The sequence below is a fragment of the Ictidomys tridecemlineatus genome, chromosome X (assembly GCF_052094955.1).
Source record: "Ictidomys tridecemlineatus isolate mIctTri1 chromosome X, mIctTri1.hap1, whole genome shotgun sequence".
Lineage (NCBI taxonomy): Eukaryota > Metazoa > Chordata > Mammalia > Rodentia > Sciuridae > Ictidomys > Ictidomys tridecemlineatus.
In genome coordinates this window covers 52,862,874-52,886,183 of record NC_135493.1, presented here as the reverse complement: position 1 = coordinate 52,886,183, position 23,310 = coordinate 52,862,874, and the positions used below count along the sequence as shown (strand labels likewise).

Here is a 23,310-nt window from a genome sequence, read left to right as displayed (position 1 = left end):
GAATGCCCATGCTCTGACCTGAAATATTATAGAATGCCAGTCACCACCCATTTCAATTTGGTTGGGGTGTTTGACACCTTTGCAATTGATTAAGTTATGGTTAACCTTACTTAAGGTTATATAATATAGTTATATAATTAAGGTTTCTAATAGTTTCAACTGGCATCTTCTAGGCTCTCTATAAGATGGTTTGTCGATCCTCTTAATCTGAAGCATCTCTTATAAAGAAGTATCAGAGAAACTAATATATTTTTAACATATAAACATAATATGTTGAATATCAATTATAATCAATTTAAGTAGGTAGTCTGTTAGCTGCCAGCCTTTGATACACTTAAATGTCTTAAAGGATTATGAACATTCATGAATTCCTGAGCATTAGACTTATTGTGATCTTAATGTGGTGCTGTTAGAAAATTTATATTCCATATAACATGATTAAAACCCCTTCCTTGTGTTCTGCCTTAGGGAAGGTAAAATCAAAGTTAGATTCCTTTAGACTGCTCTGTGAATTAAATATATTTAAACCAACTATCTGATGCTGCTTTTTCAATATGACCCTAGATATGCAGCCATTAGTTTCTTCTTGTCTAATCGGAGATGAATTCAGAATAGAACCCACACAGAGAGAAGTAGCTACTTTCTCTCTAGTACATTTATAAATTCAGTAACTTCAACAAAATCAATGCTTTTATTTTAAAACTCTATTTAACTAGGGGAATAAATTTACATGGTCCAAAAATGAACAAGTATGAACAGGTACACAGTGAATAATCTCCCTCCTGTCTCTGTATCCTATGGACCTAGTTCCTACTCCACATTTTACATTTAACCACTGTGAATTTCTTTATTCTATATCTTCCCTTGTACTGTGCATTAGCTCCATTTCCTATTTTGCATGCATCTGTCAATTCATGCAACAATACTACTGTTTTATTTTGAGGCTTTATATTAAATTTTAATACCTAGTAGGGCTAGTTTCTTTTGCTTGCTCTTCTTTTTCAATTTTTATGACTATTATTATTTGCTTATTTTTCTGCATGAACTCTAGAATCAGGTTGTCTAGTTATAAATTTGTCAGTAATTTAATGGATTACATATTTATAAATTGATTTAGGGAACATTGATATTTTGGTGATATTGTCTTTGTCTGCAGAGGCACTGTAAAGTTTCTGGATGATAGATTTGCTGATAATGCTAAGGGACAAGTGAAATAAATTTTAGGAAACTAGGAGGTAGAGGGAAGAGTCCAAGTATGATTTCTAAGTCTCTGGCTTAGGCTTTTGAGCAGATATGGATTTGTACCCAAGCAAGATGCAAGATATTAAAAAACCAACCCAAATAAACAGTTTGTTTATATGTGCATGTGTGTGTTGAGGTGGGAGAGAATAATAATAATCAATTCAGTTTTTAAAAACTTTTAATTTGCCAGGTGCAGTGGTGCACACCTATAATCCCAGTGGTTTGGGAGACTGAGGCAGGAGGATCACAAGTTCAAAGCCAGCCTCAGCAAAAGCAAGGCACTAAGCAACTCAATGAGACCCTGTCTCTAAATAAAATACAGAATAGGGCTGGGGATGTGGCTCAGTGGTCAAGTCCCTCTGAGTTCAATCCTTAGTACCCCCAAAACAAAAAGATAAACAAATAAAAAATGAAGCCAAACTTTAAATTTGGAAACAATTTCAAAATTTGGTAAAAAGTTGTAAGAATATCATAAAGAACATCCATCTATGGTTTAACAGATTCACATAGTAATAAGTTGCCTCATATTCTTTCCTCCAAGCCACCCACACACATAATTATGAACCACTGGAAAGTAAGTTGCAAATATCTTACACCATTACCTCTTTATCCCTAAATGTTTCTGTCCATATTTGCTAAGAAGAAGGACATTCCCTTCTATGTTAGTCAGCTTTATGTTACTGGGACCAAAATATCTGGTAAGAATAACTTAGAGGATGGTAAGTTTATTTTGGTTCATAGTTCAGAGGTTTAGTCTGGGCCCAAGGTGAGGTAGGAATTATGGTAGAGGGGTGTGGTGGAGAAGCACTGCTTCACTGACAGCCAGGAAGCAGTAAAAATGGAGGTAGAAGAGAAGCCACAGGGAAGAACAATGCTTCCAGAATATGTTCCCAGTGACCCACTTCCTATAGCTACACCTGATCTGCCCACAGTTACCACCCAGTCATTCCATTCAAGCTAGAATGGAACAATTACTTACAACTCTCGTAATCTAACCATTTCACCTCTGAGTATTCCTGCATTAACACAGGAGCTATTGGGGAACACCACCTATCCAAACCATAAAACCTTCCTAATTTACAATTTGTATTCATTTTTTAGTTTACCTGTTGGCAACAGTTCCTCAGCCTGTCTTTGTCTTTTAAGATTATTATGGTTTTGAAGAATGTAGGCCTTAAAAAATGATCTTAATTTGGGGTTTGTCTCTTGTTTCCTGATGATTAGATTCACATTATGCAACCCAAGATGGAATACTACATAAATGTTATGTCTTTCCTAGGATGTCACATCCATAGATATACAATTTACTTCTTCATCTCACTGGTGATCTTATTTTTTATTATTTAGACAGATGTTGCTGATTGCTCTCCTGTGTAGTTACAATTGTTCCCTTGTAAATAATATTAAAAGAAAAACTTCAGACAAAATAAATTTTAGAGGAGATTATTTTTGAGCCTTAAAAGATCAGACAGTCAAAACCAGAAGAGATTGAAAGGAGAGCTCCACTTTAGCCACAGTTTTATAGACTGAACATGGAAACAAAATAAAGAAACTACTTGATTAGCTACAGCTTGCCTTATAAGGGCATTATCCAGTGTAAAGTCCTTGTTGCATAACCAATAGCAGGTTGACAATGTCTGTCTGAAACTTACTTTAGGATGGTTTTCTTGCCCTTGCTCCAAAATTATCAGTTAGAAGGAATGTCTTTGAATTAAGTTTCAGTTTGTTTGCATAAACTGGATTCCTTAGTACAGAAACAACCCCAGGTTAATGGTTTTCTGCTCTTATTTTGCTTTAAAAAGTAATAACTCTCTGGAGGCTGAGACAGGAGAATCGCAAGTTCAAGGCCATCCTCAGCAACTTAGTGAGGCCCTAAGCAACTTAGTGAGACCCTGTATCAAAATAAAAAATAAAAAGGGCTGGGGATGTCGCTCAATAGTAAATTACCCCTAGATTAAATCCCCAGTACCTGTCCTCCCCAAAGTAATAAGTAATCTATGGGAAAATATCTTAAAACCACTAAAATATACTACTCCTAATCAAACTGGCCCATTTAGATTTAGCTGTCTATTGATGAACTTTGCATCAATCTTTATTATGACGGCTGCAAAATGATCATCTTTCTGACTGCATCATTCCCTATACCTTTGTCAAGGATTATTGTTTTCTTAACCTATATATTTATGTGTTTATTTACTTATTCATAGTCTGATACTGGATAGTTTTTTTGGTGTTTTCTAATCCAGCAATGAATTTATTTTGGACATTTTGCTGGACATATAGTAACATATACATAACATATAACATAGCATATAGTATGTTTTCAGTCAGTTCAGCAGTCAGCCTATGTGGCTATTTTTTCTCCAGCTAAATTATAATCTTCTCAACACTGGAAATTATACTTCTATTTTCTTCTGATAAAATTCTCTTCTTTCTACACACACACACACACACACTCCCTAATCCAGAGCTCTTTTTACAAAAGTCATTCACTAGAGCAATCTCTATGTGATTAGATATATGACCAAATGGCTTGAGGAAGCTGACAGTGACATTTGTAGCTTCAAGCCATAGACATCATGTTGGTGCCCTCTGTAGATCATTGTAGTCAGCATGAAATTAAATATTGGATATTTGGTATGAATCCTTGTGATAACTGTTTAAGATAGTATTAATAGAGAATCAAAATTTTTATTTTAAGTACACTTCAAAGACTCTCTCCATTAAATTCAAACTGTAGCATGTAATTAATACTGCACATTTCCCTAAAACCTCAAACATTAATCCTTTGTTCATATTGTGTATGAAAAGTCACAGAGCTAAGTTTGATTCCAATTTATTTTAGTATGCTGTAGTGTCTAATGCTTCTTCTATTGCAATATAACTTTTTAATGTAAAACTTGCTCTGATTCTCATTATTCACCTGAGTCTTCCTGGTTTGTTTCTCCCATGATACTCTCTAAAGCAGCACAAGCAGATAATGCTTTTCACAGTAATGTCACCATCTAGATAGGACATTGACTTTGCAGAGAGCACATTGTTGTTAGAATAAAAGTAAGTCTCATTTTTCAGTTAATTTTTGAGGATATGTTTTTCCAATACTGTAGAAATTTTGCAGAGGCTTTTGAAACTTCAGAAGTCCTTTAGGAAAATTTGTTTATGTATATGTATATAAAACACACATCTTTCTATGCCCTGTAATATAACTATTCAGACAGACTTTTTTCGCTCTCCATTTACTTCATTCATTATTTCCAAGGTGACTCAGTGGCAAGAGTATTTCAGCTTCATTGAATCCCTCTTTTTTTGTTACAGTGCCTCCTCTCTCCTATCCTAGCACAGTTTGTGGGGGAAGGTGTTCTCTAAAGACATTAGTTGTTGGTATTTGTTGTCTTAAGAGACTTCTGAGTCCCTCTTCAGGGATTTTAATTCACTGTGTCTCAAGCTTCTAGAACTAGCTGCTCCTGACATTTTTGTTTTGTGTATTTCACTGAAGAAACTCCTTACCCGATTTTTGAGGCAACTTTCAGGTTTGGAATGATGTTCTTTCTACACACATATACACATTCACACACACGTACACACATATAAACAGAGGTACTGTTTTTAAATCACTGGCAAAAAAAAAAAAAACAAACAAAACAAAACATAAACACACACACACAAAAAAAACCCCTAATTTTTGGCTCAGTTTAATGTTAACACAAAATTGGTGTGGTTTAAGCTTCAACTCTATAAATTGGTAAGAACACGAGTTAGAAGTAACATATAAAGTGGCATATTGGTAACACAATATAAACAGTTTCAACTGTCACCATTTTAAGAAAATCAAAAGGCAAAGGCAACTCAATAAAGAGATAAAGGTGTTAACTTATCAGAAATAGAAGTATTAACTAAATGAAGTATCTGGAAATGAGGAATTTGAATTCCCCCCTCTGGGTTCTCCCTCTCAACTTTTCATAAACACATTTTCTATAGTATGTTTTCGGTCAGTTTAGCAATCAGAATAAAATATCAAAAGTATTGTCACCGATTTCCTTGGAACTTGATTCTTTTCCAAAGAAAAACTCAGTGTCATGGCAATTCCATGATTTGAAAATGTATCCCTTTACTACATTTCAATGTTTAGTATTTTGTTCTCTAATTTATTTTTACTGTTGTTACCACTGCTATCTCACCACATGTCCTAACCACTTTATGTTTTTAATCTGCAAGTTTCTGAACTTTATTCTTATCTTTACTTGAATACTTTTATTTTTTCTTAGAGAAACATGAAAGGGTTAGTCTGACTTAGTTTGCACAGGATGGTATGCTAAGGGAGGTAGTATCATACAGGAAAAATCAAACAGGCCCTGGGGAAGTTGAAAGAGCTGCATTCACAGCTTGAGCCTGTCACTGACTAGCTGGGTCTCTATGTACAAAACCTAACCATCACTTCCTTATTTATGTGATAGAAATAATTATCAGTTTCTTCAAATACTCATTGTGAAGTTAAACTAAATAAAATACCTAGTATATTCTGGCAATAGGCAGTACTGGGACTATGGTAGATATTATTATTATTATTATTTTTTACTTTAAATTGTGAGACCAGAGAGAAATAATCGGTCTGCTCCATCACTTGATACAAAGAGGCTGCAAACAGATTTCAGTATTGTCCCTTATTGCCTTGAAGGGCTAGGAAAATTACTCAAATCTTTCTCTTTATTTCTGTATAGCAGAAATAAATCATCTATCTAAGGAGAAGTGATGGCTATTAGCTGATTAGTTTTCTCCAAACATGTTGACCTTACAGTAATCTATAAATATTGGGTGATGGTTGTTATTTATGTCTTCAAATGAAACCTTTATTAGGGTTTTAATGGATGAGTTAAAAGTCCTGTGTGTTTGTGTGACTGTATAAATGGAATTACAAAAGTGAATTTCAGCAGAAGAATTTCAGACAGCTACCATGTATCTTTTCCCTTTAAGCAATATCTTCTTCTGGTTTTATTTTTCAGGAGCCTTTTTAGCACTTTTGTGACAACCCTTCCCCCAAGCAAATTAGAGAGTAACAAAGAACGGAGGGGGTTGTTAAAAATGGTATTCTGGAACATCATTCTGATTTCCCTTAGGGAACCATTTTGACATTTTATCAGACTGTGTCTAGTAGTCTACAGAGCTTTTACTTACATTTAAGGCTTAAAATCCATAAAAATCAATTGTATTTTTTGTTGTATTTGCATTTATATAGATCTTTTAATATATTTTATATCATAGTTCTTCTACAGACCAATGAATTATATAGTTTTATGGAAAGGACTATAGCTGGCAAAATTGACAGCTATTATTTACAAAAGTCCCTGTTTTATACTATTTCTACATGTGAGAAAGAACTTTGCAGATTATGGAAAAAATGTAAATGGGGGGAATTAATTAACACTTATCAGTCATTATCTTTCAATGTCAACAGTAATCATAAACATTATACTGAATATAAGGACATTAAGGAACTTTTCTCAGCTTGGGGAACCAACTTTCTCCCTCTCAAGTATTATCACATCAGAACTCTCTTCTGTTGTACAAGTGTGGGCTTTTGCCCAGGATATATTTCTAGAGGGGCAAACATGTATTCATAACTTGTGCTCAGACTGTTGGCTACAAAAGGGATGCTTGAAATCTATATATTATTAAGAAGGATTCCAAGAAGTCATTAACATAAATTATATAATCCTCTCTTTACTTCAGGGCTAGTTTCATAGCAGACAACTGGGAGGATTTGCCATGTTATTTGTAAGAATACAGATTGTGGAATTAGCAAGTGAGAAATCTAATAGATTAAAGAAAAAAAAGATAATTTAGAGAAAATGTAATTTATTCCATAAATTAGGAGTTTTTATTTTTTCTAAATTTAATTCTATTTCAGGGTCCATCTTTTTAAAAATATTTATTTATTTATTTATTTATCTCTAGTTTTAGGTGGATACATTAGTTTGTTTTTATGTGGTGCCAAGGATCCAACCTCATGCATGCTAAGTGATCATTCCACTACTGAGCCATCACCTCAGCCCTCAAGGTCCATCTTTAAAAAATATATTACATACCTTGCTATGCCAAGGTGTCATAGTATATTAACTAGCAGGAATGCTGTTGCTGGTCTACACAGTGGGGGTGTGGGAGTATCCTCTGTTTCTTTGAGAAGACATGTTTGATCTTTTTTCATATAACTTAAATTCAATAAAAAATGCTTCAAGGAATAGTATAAAATCTTTTCCACTGATACTGTCTTATATAATTGAAGGTCTTTGGGGTACATATGGTGCAAAAACTGGTTCATGCATGTACTTTAACCTTTTACAAATAATCCTAAAACCTCAGAATTTTTTGAGCTCTTCTTGTAACACTGATCATAGAATTAAGAATCTTCAGGTTTAAAGGCCCCATTTAGGTATCTCCATGGTTCTCATACCCGACTCACCATTCAACTTCACCTAGGGAGCTTCACAAAATAAATTCTTTGTCTGAAAGCAACCCTACTGAATCAAATTAACCAGAAATAGTATAATAATTTTTTTCAAGTGTTTTTCAGGGGATTCATATAAAATGACAGGTTTAGGGCTCATGGATTAAGAATAAAGTCAACCGAAGTTGGTGGCATTTTCTCTATAAGTATATTGAGAAATGGGAATACTACTAGGTCCATACACAATGTGTATTTGGGACTAACAACTCTGCTATGACATAGATTTAAATGTCTTTTCCCCACAAAACAAAACCATAGGCTTCACCTAGACTCACCTTAGAAACTGTGATATCCATCATTGCTCTCTTCTTTTATCAGGTATTAAAAGTGTCCAGAAGTTATATTTATTTCCCAGGTACTTTTTCTCTACAGTGACGCAAATTTCTTAACCTTCTTTCCTAGTTCCTATTTTCTCAATTCTTAATGGTTTTAGAACTTCTCAGGAATCTACTTTCTCCAAATATGAAGATGTGGATACCAATAGCAGGCAAAGTCTGAGAAGAATAGGTTGACTAATGGCTAGTCTTCCTGAAGAACCATTTCAAATATCAAGAAATTAAACTTTGCTGTTTCAATTTTGGTGGGCTATTAAAGCATATAATTATTACTACATATGCATTTTACTGTCAATCCAGGTCTTATGAGAATATAATATGACTGCCATTATTTTCTTAAAGAGTAAGAGTAACACTTTTAAATGTGGACTTTCACATCTTACTTTTTTTAAAAAAATAGCATCTAGGGGCTGGGGATATGGCTCAAGCGGTAGCATGCTTGCCTGGCATGCATGGGGCCCGGGTTCAATCCTCAGCACCACATACAAAAACAAAGATGTTGTGTCCGCCAAGAACTAAAAAATAAATATTAAAAAAAAACTCTCTCTCTCTCTCTCTCTTTAAAAAAATAGCATCTAAGTGTATATATATATATATATATATATATATATATATATATATATATAACCATATGCCTAATTGTCTGAGAGTTAATTGGACCATTGTGATCAGAAATAGTTGATTTGAGCAGTGTGTGGTATCTCAAGCCTGCAATCCCTGCTACTGGGAGGCTGAAGTAGGAAAATCTCAAGTTTAAAGTCAATCTGGGCAATTTAGGGAGACCTGATCTGAAAAAAAAAAATTAAAAGGGGCTGGGGAAGAAGAGCTTGCCTAGCATGTGCAAGTGTCTGGGTTCAATACTAAATAAATAAATAAATAAATAAATAGATAGAATGATTGGTTGACATAATGATACCCTTGCATACCTAATTTCTAACAATTAAAATATGTAATCACAAGAACATTTAACTAATCATGAGTGCAGCCCCCCAAAAAAGAGAAATAATGTTTATGCTAATTTGCTGAACATATCTAATATACCAAAATCTAAACCAACCCTATTTTCTACTGAACATTTTTTTTCTTTTCTTAACCTAAATCAACTAATGAACCAGCTGTAACTGGAAAAAAATAAAACTTTACATAGTTTCTAAAACTGAAATACCAATACAGAGCAAAACTGAAATATCAAAACATCTGCTACACTTACTGAATTGGCAGAAACTTTATTTGGTGTAATTTCTTAGCTCAAACAGCTAATGTATATACAGCTATATTTTGTCTGGCTCAATAGACAAGTTAATTCACCGGGAGTGCAGAAACAGAGGCTCTTAATAAAAAATCACCTGGCTTTAACTAATTAATAGGTTAATTAATGCAGATTCCTCCTGAATATGTTGTATAGGATAAATATGTATGTTTGTCCTTTGTCTTGAATATACACATGCAGATATATGATGTTAACTACATTGACTATTGCCTAACACCATTTAGTTTTATGAATTATCTTATTAGTTCATCGTAACTTTCTTTTACTTTGTGGCAACACAGAGTAACTATTTATAGTTTTCTAATCAGAAAATATTATGTGGAACAATATTTAAATTAACTCAGTAGATTGATCCCCTGATATTTTCAAACTGAATTTCACTCAAATAAAATACTTTGGTTGTAAGAACCAAAGAACATCAATATCTCCACCTCTCTCTCTCTCTCTCTCTCTCTCTCTCTCTCTCTCTCTATATATATATATATATATATATATATATATATATATAGTATATATATAGTTTATATAGTCATTTTAATATTTCAAACAGTTTCACATTTATTATTTCATTTAGTTGTCATCATCTTTTTTTGTTCTTTTGTGGTACTGGGGATTGAACACAGGGCCTTGTGCATGCAAGACAAACACTCTACCAACTGAGATATATCACCCAGCCCCTAGTCTTCTTGTTTTTAACAAGGTATTTTTTCATATTATATGTTTAAAATTCTCCCACCCTGGAAGCCACAAAAAGTGTTCAAATATTTAACCCAACATTTCTCACATTCCCTTTTCCAGTTTTTTCTTATTTATGTTCATAATGAACACTTACCAGTTTTGTTCCTGTGTCATCATTCAATATTTAAGTTCCTTACTATGTGCAAGAGTCCTTGCCAGATACTCAGGGGAATATAAATAGTAGAAAGCCTTTTTTTCTGTCTGGATATTTGTATTCTAATAAATAAATACATATTGTTCTAAGTAGATTTTATTTTCACCTTCTAATATGCATTTACTCCCTTATTAGCTCATAATCATCAGAATCTTGGTTTCATGTTCTTTTCACTTGACCAGGAATTACCTGAAGTTAGAAACTAATTTCAGGATCCTAGCAAGGACCTCAGTGTTGGGCATATGCTAGGTACTTGATGTCTCATGTCACTCCCTTTTAAATATTTTTTAAGTTCTCCTTATTGTCATAAAGATAGAAATCAACCCCCTCAGTATGTATGTAGACCTATTGTAATTTGAGTCTGTATTGTCCTATATGCTAGCCCCTGGCAACATGTGTTGAGCTCTGGAAATAAAATTAGTTGGAACTTAGATGTTCTATAAAATACACACTGGATTTCCATAATATGGTATGAAAATGATGTAAAAAGTTCTCATTTTCATATCAATTACATGTTCAAATATTTTGGCTATGTTAAATTGAATACAATTTATTAATAAAATGTACCTTTTTTCAGGGCATGATAGCACATGCCTGTAATCCCAGTGGCTCCAGAGGCTGAGGCAGGAGGACTGCAAGTTCAAAGCCAGCCTCAGCAACTTACAGAGGCCCTAAGCAACTCAGTGAGACCGTGTCTCAAAATGAGACAAAAAAATACAAAATAAATAAATAAATAAATAAATGAGACTTGGGATGTGGCTCAGTGGTTAAGCACCCCTAGGTTTAGTCCCTTGTATCAAAAAAGAAAAGTACATTTTTGCCCTTTTAAAAGGGTGGTTATTTTAAAATTTAAAATTACTTGTGACTCACATTTATGAACCCTGTTTCCATCCTAAAAATCCTGTACTTTCTTCCCAAAGTGCATGGTATATATTTTTCTTCAATAGCTTTGCATATCTTCTTGGCAGGCTCTCTCCTCTTAACATAGCCTATTGGCAAAGGCCCACCCACTGTGCTCCTCCTGCAACAATTCTCTCCCAACACCTGCTTTAGATGCTTGTGTCCATCATACCACATCATTCTTTGTTAAGCTTTACCTGACCATACGGTATTATACTTCTTGGTTTACTTACCTCTTTTAAGGCCAAGACTGATTCTGTCTGAATCCCCTGTATTTGAAATATGGAATGAATTCAAGGAGGAACTACCTGGGTGTATGGAAAATCTATAGGGAAAGCTCTATAGACTGCCTTCTCTACATCCAGATACCTCTAACCTAAACATCCCACTCTAGAAAAAGTAAAAATAAAAGGTACCTTGCTGGCCCCAAATTCTTCCACTCCCCTCACCAAAACAAAGAAAACATCAATTCAAAATAGAAGCTACTCAGAAATTAATCTAGTAAACATTTATTTTATAAAAACCACTAATTTTCTAAATGAGAGTCTCAAGTCCTTGTGTTCTTGCATGGTAGTTCCAATGCCAAAAGGTCATGGGGAAAAAGTTGGTACTTGAAAAACAGATGGAAATCAGTTGAAGAAGAAATAATGACAAGTCTGACTAAACAGTTATTCAGTCATTTCAAATGAGTAATGCAATGTTTTATTCCAAGACTGAGTGGTTCTTTGATGGCAGCTTCATCCTTAGGCTTCAGAATGACCAATACTGGTAACCATTACCAAAAGAAGTAGCTTGGTTTATTTGCATATTATAATTAGTGAATGCATGTCCTAATCCATAAGTTCCATAGTTGTAGCCAAAAAAACAGTCTCCACTGTAACCATGAAAAATAGGTTGATTATTGTACACATTATGGAAATTACCATAAGGGAAATTAAATCCTTCTGTGTAGACAGTGAAAGGAACAGGAATAAGCACCGAAGGAAAGCTTCTTCCACTGCCAGGCATGCCCCAAATATTTCGGTTTACTCCAAAAACATTTTGGGTCACCCCAAAACCATTTTGATTTACTCCAAAAACATTCTGGTTTGCTCCAAAAACATTGTAGTTTGTATTCTGGTTTGCTCGGAAAACATTTTGGTTTGCCCTGCGAGCACCTAGGTTTGCTCTGTGAGCATTGGGGTTGGCTTGGAAGCCACCACGTCTTCTCCAATGGTTGCCTAACCCAGAGCTGGGAGTATTTCTTCCCACCTTTCGCTGGGGCCGGGGACGCTCTCTGGGAAGTGCCATCTTAACTTCACACCGACTGGAGCCAATGAGATGGAATCTGGTTTCTAACAGCTTCCTCACTGGGATTTCATCAGTATATGTGATAAAGCCAAAAGCTCGTCTTCGGTTTTTCCTTGGGCACATTGGAAGCTCAATATTCACGATCTCTCCAAATGTGCCGAAATATTCTCTAATTTTTTCTTCAGGTATGCGAGGGTTCAACCCACCCACGAAAACCTTTTTTGGGGGGGATTGAGGTTCCATGGCTTTAGCTCTCTTAAGCTCTATTTTCTTGCCATCTAATAGGTGCTCTTTCACTTGGAGCACCTTTTCAACAGTGGCACTATCTTGGAAAAGCACAAAACCAAAACCCCTGGATAGTCCAGTGTCTGGATCAGTTTTAATCATAAAATCTATGATCTCGCCAAACTGAGATAAGTATTCGATCAGCGCTCGCTTACTCATATCACGGGAGAGTCCGCCGATGAACATTTTACAGGCATCTTGTTGAGTCTTGCTGGCTTCGATTCTGAAACCTTCAGGGAGTTCCCTTTCATCGAATTTGCTCACGGCAAAGTTTGCGGCATCCATGGCAGAGAGGCTGGCAGTGATTCTACCGTTGGCAAAAAGCATGGCTGATACCCAACTGGCGAAGAGGGGGAATATGGGAATTGGCGGGGAAAGGTGACGAAACCAACGTAGTGACGTAGGCTACTGACGTGACACGATGCCCCCCATGTGTTTTCTGAACTTCAAAATGGTGTCCAGGGAGACTGCATGATTGACAGGAATTGTTCTTGCCCCATAAAACTAGGGTTGGTTTTTGTGCTCTTAGCCTTAGAAAGGGAAAGTTTGTTACAGGGACAGCAACACATGGTCTTGTTCAATTTCTTTAGGTTATCTCTCTTTGAAGTTTTATTAAAACCTTTTTTTTCTTTCCAGATGGTGCCTTGCACATCCAAACGGTGGCTTGTTCAGTACATTCCTTAGGTAGTTTTCACATTTCTTTGAAGTATTTGGGGGCAGAGATGGGAAAGGAGGTAAGAGAATTGAAACCTTTTATACTGGGAAAGCAAAAATGCTATGGATTTGTATGTTATGCTAAAGGGATCTAAAAGAGCAACTTTTAATAGCAGCATTGTTGAGATTAATTTGTTTACCACACAATTCACCCTTCTCATATTTTAAAGTATATTTTCAGAGTTGTACAATCATCACCACATTCCAATTTTAGAATACGTATGCTCTCCTCCAAAGAAAATCTGCACCCCGTTAAGTAGTCATCCACATTTCTCCTGAATCCTTCCAACCACACAGTACATGACTTTTTCTTCCTAATGTCTTTCACTACTCTGTTTTCAAGGTTTGTGTATGTTGTAGTGAATGTTACTATTTTATCCTTTTTGATGAAGAAATATTATTCAATCACATGGCTGTACTGCATTTTATTTCTCCATTTCTCTAAAACAACATTCACCAACTTTGATTTTGTTATATTATTATATATTTTCATCATAAAAATAAGTATAGGGATTATCTGGCACTTCACATTTCCAATATGGTCAGAGAGTGCAGATATCACAATTGTGTATACTACTGAGATGGTATTTAATGCTACCTTAACCTCTCCTTGTGTCTGAAGATCAAAGCTAAAATCTAAATACTTAGTTTGGCTACTTCCATCCTCTGACATTAACCACTGAATATAATCAAGTAATTTGTGTGTATGTCTCCCTCCTTCAGATATAATTTCTTTTCAGGAAAAGGTTTTTCTAATTGTTCCACAGAGTTCCCCCACAGGCTTTGTACATAGTTGCCCTCAAGGAGTTTATGCAATTATTTTTAAGCCAGCAATCCTCCTGTTAGTAAAAAGGCCCATATATCTCTCTCTAAGAACATACTGAGCATAATTTGGAGATAACAGAAAGTGGGCTACATTTTAAATACAACTGGCAGGGTTTGACATTTGTGGTGGACAATATTGCAGCCTCCCATGCTGGGCTCACTGAGCAGAAGTTCTGGCAGATGATTCCTTCACCAGCTTCAGGGCAAGTTCCACAATCCTATGTGGACTGGAAAATATTGCCTGAGGTAAAGAGACTGAAAACTGGCCTATGAATATGCAAATGAGAGACTATGGATCACTTTGGCCACAAAGAATGCCATTTAGGAAGTAGCTGTTGAAAAAAATATTAAACTTATTATCCACAAAAAAATTGTAGGGATCCCAAATTTCCACAGAATTTATTTATTTCTTGTCTATAGTTTTCCTAGGAAACCTTAAAAATGACAGCTAATAACATATTATATCTTCACGGATCACAGAGGGTTATTAAAAAAAAAAAGAAAAAATGCTTCCTTTCTTCCAGGATACCTGCAATCTGTTAGAATCAGTAATCCGTGTTATGACGTCCTGTTTACGTGGTATAAAGCAGTGCTGGAGGTTTAGTCATTTCATCTTCTATCATTTAGCAGACCATGTGCAACTTTTTCTTGGGTCCAGTGACCAGTATAGTGAATCAGCTCCAGAACCTACTTAGCTTTTAGGGGTGCCAGTCGCAGCAAGAAGAGATTTTTCACCCAATGTGGTGGTGGTGCACACCTATAATCCCAGCAATTGGACAGGCTGAGGCAGGAGGATTGCAAGTTCAAGGCCATACTCAGCAAATTAGTAAGACCATGTCTAAAAAACAAAAAGACCTGAGGTTGTAGCTCAGTGGTAGAGCACCCCTGGGTTTAATCCACAGAATCACAATAAATAAATGAATAAGGCTGGAGATGTAGCTTATTGATAGAGTGCCCATTGGTTCAAACTCCAGCACCAAATAAAAAGAGAGAGAGAGAGAGAGAGAGAGAGAGAGAGAGAGAGAGAGAGAGAGATTTCTAATAAAAACTGTAGTTTTTTAGAGGCTTGTTACAGATGTCTAGTATCCCTGATGATGTCTACAGTTAAATTACTTTTAAATTTTAAATGAAGAAATCTAGATGTTTCATTCTATCAAATATTATCTTTTATTTTTGATTTAATAAACATAATTGTCCCATACATGGTACAAAGAGTGCGATAATAAAAATATATGTTTTGTGAAAATTTTAAAAATTAAAAAGTGACAACTGTTGATGAAGTTAAACCATAGGGAAAATGAGTTGTTTCATAAGGGTAAAACTAAAACCTTTAGCAAAATAATCCCTTATACTTCAATTTATAAACAATTTGAAGCCCAGCTGCCTCCTCATTTTCGATGTTCATCCGTATCCTTGTGCTTTTGTTCATTCTGATTATTTTTCCCCAGATACCTTTGTTTTGTCTTCATCCATCCCTTTCCTATATTCCATCTCCCTAACTTGTTTCCTTGAAGAGCCTCTATTTTGTGAACCTGTGACATCCATTCTATACCTGTTCATCAAGTTTTCATCAAGGTACTTGTCTGTGTCTTCCCTCCGGCACTGGTCAGCAAGCTTCTTACACACTGATCCATACCTAACTTAAAGGTCTCCACATTTGTTATAATTCATAACATATTTTTTAATATATGTCTTTTTAGTTGTAGTTGGACATGATACCTTTATTTTATTTCTTTATTTTTATGTGGTGCTGAGGATCAAACCCTGGGCCTCACATGTGCTAGGCAAGTGTTTTACCGCTGAGCCACAACCCCAGGCCAATACATAACATCTTCTTAAAAGGAACTTACTAAATGCTTATTGAAACTAAATACTGGAGTTCTGAGTTCTGAAGGCCACATTTTTTTTTTTAATGCTTGGTCTTATTGTCCTTTGGGAGAATTAGTCAGTTGCAGATTACTTCCTGAATGCCAATCTGCTACAATTTGGGAGAGGTGATTATCTTTCCTAAGTTAGTACAAGTCTATGAAAAGAGGCTGCAAGTTTGATTTTTTTCTGTGTCATTTCTAAACCAACTGAGACAACCACAGAGTAGTCAGATCTCCATTCGATGGCTGCTTTTACTAGAGTGAAAATCTTAGTGGAATTATCTACTCTCTGCAAGTTTATAGATTAATGATGTACCTGAATGACTTGTTATTTACCTGTGGCTGTTTACCTAGTTAGGCCATGGCTGACATTGCAATTTTGACCTCTGTGTGGACTAGTTAGTTTTCTGCCATATGTGGCTTACAGGTTGTGCCCCTTCGCCCAGTCCTAGGCCTTGCACATGTGTACTCTAGGTCACAAGGGGCTACTGAGTCTGAACATGTCAATGAATCAGTGAAAAAACTATCCTCCATTCTGGATACACAATTTAAAGCACTTAACCTACTGATCTTGGGTCATTAGTGTTATCTTGGTACATGAAAGACAACACATTATTACTGTAATTACTTTTGAGGTAGTAAAAAGGAACATTTTTAAAAAGAGAATGTCTGCTTTTGGTCCCCTAATGAAAATAATTATGCTTGCTGAAGTTCTCCCCCCACACACACACACAAACACACACTGATCTTTAGCTGTTTAAAATATTTTGAAATAACTCCTTTTCAATGTAATGTCTGAAAGACTGAAGAAATTAAAATCTGTGCTGTTTAGTTTTCTATAGCAATTGTGCCACAATTAATATATTTTGGTATTAAAATATTGTCATTAGATTCCTAATGTTAGCTTTCCTTGTGGAACAATACATTAACAATAATTCTGACTAGTAATTTATTCTTATTCCTTATTAAATCAAAACACATATATTGGAGATTTGAATTGAAGTCACTGGAGATTTCTTCACTGAGAAATGAATAAATGAGTGAATGGATGTTAGGCTCCCAGACAGTTACCAAAGGTATTTTACAAATGTGAAATGCCTGTAGAAAACAAACAGTGTAAATCAAAGGACAAAAGGCACAGAAGCTAGGGGCATAAAATAAGAATTTTCTGTTGCTGGGGAATGGGGGACTAAGTGCTTCAGTACATGCAGGCTATCACAATTTTTGTATTTTGAGGAACTTGGGATACCTGATTTGGGTTTGTTTTACCATGATCTAGATTATGCCTGCAATATTCAAGCTCTTAATTTGATTGTCCCTTGGACATTGGTATCTCATTCATAATTGTTGGAGAATGGGGGATAAGATAAAGGATGACATATGCCTTTAGAATTAATCTGCCTTTCTTATCATGGGACTCAACCTTGGCAGAAGGATGCTGTGAGACCCATAAATCAGAAAAGTAACCTGGATGTATCCTGATTTGATATGCTGGCATAGAGCTGTCTCTGTGGTAATATGTTCTTTAATGCTCTGTTGAACCCGTTCTCTTTAGTGAAATGAAAATGCATGTGTTTGACATACTTGGTCTAGTTGGTTGTTTGATAAAATGAGATTTTCCTTACTCCTTTTCCTCTTCATTTTCCACAGAAACTGCCAGGGCCCATTACTTAAATTAAGTTGAGAGTGCTAGCAGATAGTTTGAAAAATGATCATTTAGGAAATACTGTTCTCTACTAACTTTGAGTGTATCCAAATAGTGATCTAACTGAATGTAGTACATTGGACAGAGACTAAAAATTAATTTGACATCAAAAGTTTTTAGCCGCTGAATCTGGCTGCTGGACTTCTGCCTAGATGAGAGTCATTTAAAAACCCCTCTTGGCCCTCTGTAAAAGAAGGCAAATGTGCCCCGCTGCACAGTTGTAGGAAGACAAATCTTCCCCTTTCAAGACTGCCTGGCAAGACATGTGCAGGTATTAAAACATGCATTTCTGTTAAGAATGCTGCTGAAAATAGGTAGCTCAATTTTACCAAGCTCAGATTGTATTTAAAATTTGGGGGAGAGGGCTGGAGTTGGGGCTCAGAGGTAGAGGGCTCGCCTACCATGTGTGAAGCCCTGGGTTCGATCCTCAGCACCACATATAAATAAAATAAATATTTTTTAAAAAGTTGGGGGAGAAAAGAATTAGTAGAGAGGAAGACTCATTCTTTTCCTTTACAGTGCACTGAACAATATGCTGTGTAAAAAAAAGACTACTATAATGCCCTCTATCCACAGTCCTCTTAACAGGATTTTTGATATGTTCTCTTAACAGGATTATGTTATGTACTTCAGGGGATACTCAGTTGCTCTTTGGGGTAGGATCTACCACTGAAAGAATAGGAATCCTTTTTTCAAGCATGTGTGTATAACATGAAGAATATTGAAACAATAGTGCATGATCCATTGTGTTTCTCATTTTCCTTCCTCACCTCCTGGATTAGCCAGTGTCCTGAATTGGCAGTACTCTGTGGATGAATAGATAAAATTACACATTCTAAAATTGGAGATTTTATTTTTTTTTAATTTTTTTAGAAGTAGGTTGAAAGTGATCATGTAGGGATAAACTATTCTTTACTAATTTTGAGTATATCCAAATAGTGGTCTGGCTGAATGTACTACATTGGGCATAGAATTAAAAATTAAGTTGAATTAAATTTCTTAATGGTTGCAGACTATTTTGATGTTTTGTATGCATTATTATTAATTTATTTTGTAAATTTAACTTTCTTGTTAGAGGGAAAAATATCTACTTGCCATCTCATTTTTTTCTTTATAGTAGTTACTTTGGAGTGGGTCTTTGGTCAGATTTTTCTTGAATTAATGGAATCTATATTGCATATGCATATAATTTGTAAAAGTCATAAAGATACATATGTTTTCCTATGAATCATGCAAATTAGAGTTGGACATTATTGCTGTCCAAATATAAGTATGACTAAATATATGAAATCAACTTATACAGTATCAGGAAGTCAGTGCATATAATGCTTACTGAGGACTTCAAAAGAATGTCTGATTACTTTATTCATATACCATTTAATGTGAACTTCTTTTGTTATTTTTTCTGGGTCAAAGAAATGTGTATTTAAATATTCATGGACTCTGGCTCTTCCATATAAAAAAATAAAAGTACTGAGAGAATGTGGTGCTTTTTTTCCCCCTCATTAACAATTTTCACATATCTCCTCAGGGGAGAAATGTGCTGACCAATAATTTCAGTTGTGATTATGTTATGAGTATATAGTTCCAAATTTTATAAGGGAGCACATGTTTAAAAATCAAAATATACAATCTTTGCATTCTGAGTCTGATCCTTTTCTAATTCTAACCCACACATAAAATGAAAGCTGATCACGAAAAGCAAAGTTGCAAAGTCAGAGAATTGCAAAAGTTTGTGTGAAGTGCATAGGACATGCAGAAAGGATTTAAGAATATAATCAATACCAACAGAGCAACTGAGGGGGGATTGAGAATAGTCTGACAAACATGGACAAAGGAAGGTTAATGATGCTGCAGTGAAACACTTGAGTTAGAGACAAAGACAAGAGAGATTTGAGGTACATCTTGAACTGGAGAAATCTGTGTAAATACAAATTTAAGCTGCATCTGGTGGTGCACGCCTGTAATCCCAGTGGCTCAGGAAGCTGAGACAGGAGGATCATGAGTTCAAAGCCGCCCTCAACAAAAGTCACTGAGACCCAGTCTCTAAACAAAATACTATATATATATGGTTGGGGATGTGGCTTACTAGTTGAGTGCCCCTGAGTTCAATCCCAGGTACACCCCCCCAAAAAAAAGAAATACAAACTTAACCCAATGTCTTCTTGATCAAAACACAAATATGAAGATAAACAGTAAATGTCTCTTAATGAGAAATATAATATGATGAATTGGTGAGCAGTTATAAACTGACTTTAAGCTTTTTGCTGTGTCTTTTGACAATCCTTCACTCCTATCTGAAAGTATCACTTGCATTAATTGAGGAAACAATCTAAACATGTAGGATTGATGGTCATCCAGTTGCTCTTGGCTTTATCTGTTCATGCATTCATGCAAACATAAGATGTTAAGAATTCTGAACAATGTCATTCCTTGTACTTTTATGAAGGTAGAGAGCAATAATCCTTATTTGGCAGTTCTTTTTTTTCTATCCACCAATGTCCACATTATTCTTCCACCAATGTGGACCCTTCTGTCTGCAGTCAACTACAGAGGTTTTTTTTTTGGGGGGGGGGGGCTTGTTACGGATGTTGGTGGTGGTTTGTTTTTAAATTTTACAATCTCTGGTAATCAGGACTACTTCATTTTTTATCCAGCAATTTAATATTTGAGTTATTAGTACATTCTCTCTGTAGATGATAATGTATAATTTATTCAAGTTTTAGTATCCCATTGCTAGTCTTGTCAGAGTCTGAGCTTAAAGAAAAATGTAAAACTTCTAAAAATTCAATGTATTCAAGGATTTAGCCAGCATTAGGTGAACAGTGTACAAAAACCCTTAAATTTGCTCTAATAGCAACAGTGGGTTAGCTGGAGTAACTTCTGCATGGCAACCCATGGCAAGAGAAGAGGTTGAAATTTTTAGTCCTTTTGAGATATAAACAAATATACATTTCTGAACCCTCTGGTATGTCAGCCACTGCACTAGATTTGTGGTTACAAGGATGAATAGAACATTTTAATGAATTTACATAGATATGTTTATAGACATATAAACATAATCTCCATTTTAAATGTAAATATAGTCATTCAGGGAAAGATTCAGAAAATAATTAAAGTACATATTCACCATATTCAGTTGATTTCTCCCATACGATGCAATATATTTCTTGTATTTTTGCCACCACATATGAATGAGCTGGAAATATGAAGGAGAATTTGAATGAAGAGTCCTTTATTTCAATATATGACACCAAATGCAAAGTTACAAAACAAAAAAAATTATACATTAGATTTTATCAAAATTAAAAATGTTTGCATTTCAAAGGACATCATTTAGAAAATGAAAAGCTACAAATTGAGAGGGAACATTTTAAAATCATGTAATATGCAGTTTTAGACTTACATCCAGAATATATAACAACTATTTACAACTCAATAAAAAATAACCCAATTTTAAAAAATAGGGAAAACATTTAAATAGAAATTTCAGTAAAGAAGTTACAGAATGGTCAATATACACATAAAAAGATGTACAACATCATTAGTCACTAGAGAAAGGCAAACTAAAACTGCAATAATATACTACTTCAAACTCACTTAAACGACTACAACAATAATAATTTTTTAAAAAGTTATAAGAATTGGTGAAGATGGGAAGAAATAATGGATGAATGCAAAATGGCAAGCCACTTTTCCAAATCATTGGAAAATAGTGTGTATGTTTTTAAAAAGTTGAGTACTGTATGCATTTGACATAGCAAATCCACTCCTATATGTAATATGACAGCAAATCCACTCCTAGGTATCTACCCAAGAGACATGAAAACTTTTGTCTACATAAAGACTAGTATATTAATGTATATAGCAGCATTATTCATAATAGCTCAAAAGCAGAAAAAAATAAAATGTCTTATCAAGTTGTGAACGTATAAAATACATGATCTATTCATATGATGATATATAAAAGAACAAAATAGTGATATAGACTACATGGATGAATAAAAAAAATTCAGTAAAGTACAAGAATTCAGATGCAAAAGATCTCATATTGTATGATTCCATTTACAGAAAATGCCTATAGAGACAAAATAGAATCATGGTTGTATGGGATTAGAGGCGGGAACATGGAGTGACTATAGATGCGCATGAGGAATCTTTTTGAGATGACTCAAATGTTGTCAAATTGGACTGTAATAAATGTATAAGAGTCAACTTACTAGAATCACCAAATTATACATGTAAAATGGATAGTTTTGTGGTTTGTAAATTATAGTTTTATAAACAATTAAAAATCAAATAAAATGTCAGTTATAAAACATGTTAAACCCACAAATGTAAATACCACAAATCAAATTGTTACAAAAATAGATAATAAAATATGACATGACCATCATAGAAACATTAACTAAATATTAGTTACTCTAACTAATTTAATCATTGAAATGAATTCCCAGAAATTCTGGAATTAGTCATGGGTAATTTTTTTAGCATACTGAATTGTATTTCTATTTTTGTGTATAGATATATTGTTTCAGTTTCCATCACTTCTCTCCATGCATTTGAGCTTTTAACCCTAGAAATGTAAAGGACAATTCTAATATGAATAAAATGCTTAAAAATACCAAACAAAACTTTGATTATAACATCAGGTAATTTCGATCACATTTTTATTACCTATTTGAATTACACACACACATACACAGACACACTCTGATTTCAGTTACATGGGATTCTTGAAAAGTCTCTGGGCTGTTTTAAAATACATCTCAAAATATTTCAAGTTTGTTCTATATTATAGTAGCAAAATAGTAGTTTATAGAAATGCAACATCCATATTCCAGAGTGTTTCTTTGTGCAACTTGAAATGTGCAATGAAAAATTTTGATGAAATTCAAAGACCCAGAAGCTTAAAAGTACTTTTACCTATGAGTAGATTAGTTGGCATTAAAAATAATAACAATACTTTTGAAGTTCAATATACATACATGATGTATCTTTAATTTGTGTGTATTGCTCAATATTTGGCAAACTGAACAACTGATTTTGGAATTGCAGTTCTCAGGTGAAAGATGAATTAGGAACTATTTCAAAAGTAGTTAAAAATTCTAATAATCTGAGTATTACAAGATTATTATGATATTGCGCTACTATGAAGATTATTAATGTTACTTAACCATCATGTCTGTCATATTTAATGACATGGAGATTGTGAGTTAGTTCATATTGGAAGTATATTTTTACTTACTTCATTGCATTGTTTGTTGTAGTTTTCTTACATTAGGACGTAAGAAATCCAGCAATCTTAGAGAATTTTGTGAACACTTAAATATTTTTAAAAGAATATATATGGAAAACTATTTTCCTCAAATAGTTTTAAGTTCAGAAACGATAACCTATGGCAATAGAAAACAAGAAACAGACACCTAAGTTTGGTTTTATATTAACAGAGCAATATGCGTAGTCCTTAAAATGGTAACTA

General features: G+C 34.5%; 1 protein-coding gene and 1 long non-coding RNA gene across 2 annotated transcripts in view; one reads left to right on the top strand and one right to left on the bottom strand.

Annotated features, from left to right (window-relative positions):
- LOC120889265 (uncharacterized) overlaps positions 1-23,310 on the top strand; it is a 218,286-nt gene that overhangs the window by 167,106 nt on the left and 27,870 nt on the right. Inside the window, exon 3 of the long non-coding RNA XR_005733171.2 lies at positions 13,353-13,450. This is a non-coding gene — a long non-coding RNA (uncharacterized LOC120889265). The remainder of the gene's footprint in view (positions 1-13,352; positions 13,451-23,310) is intronic.
- LOC101967588 (uncharacterized) lies at positions 11,641-13,062 on the bottom strand. The gene has a single exon (XM_040283683.2). It carries the CDS (start codon positions 13,041-13,043, stop codon positions 11,892-11,894), a length of 1,152 nt encoding a protein of 383 aa, XP_040139617.1. The 5' UTR covers positions 13,044-13,062; the 3' UTR covers positions 11,641-11,891.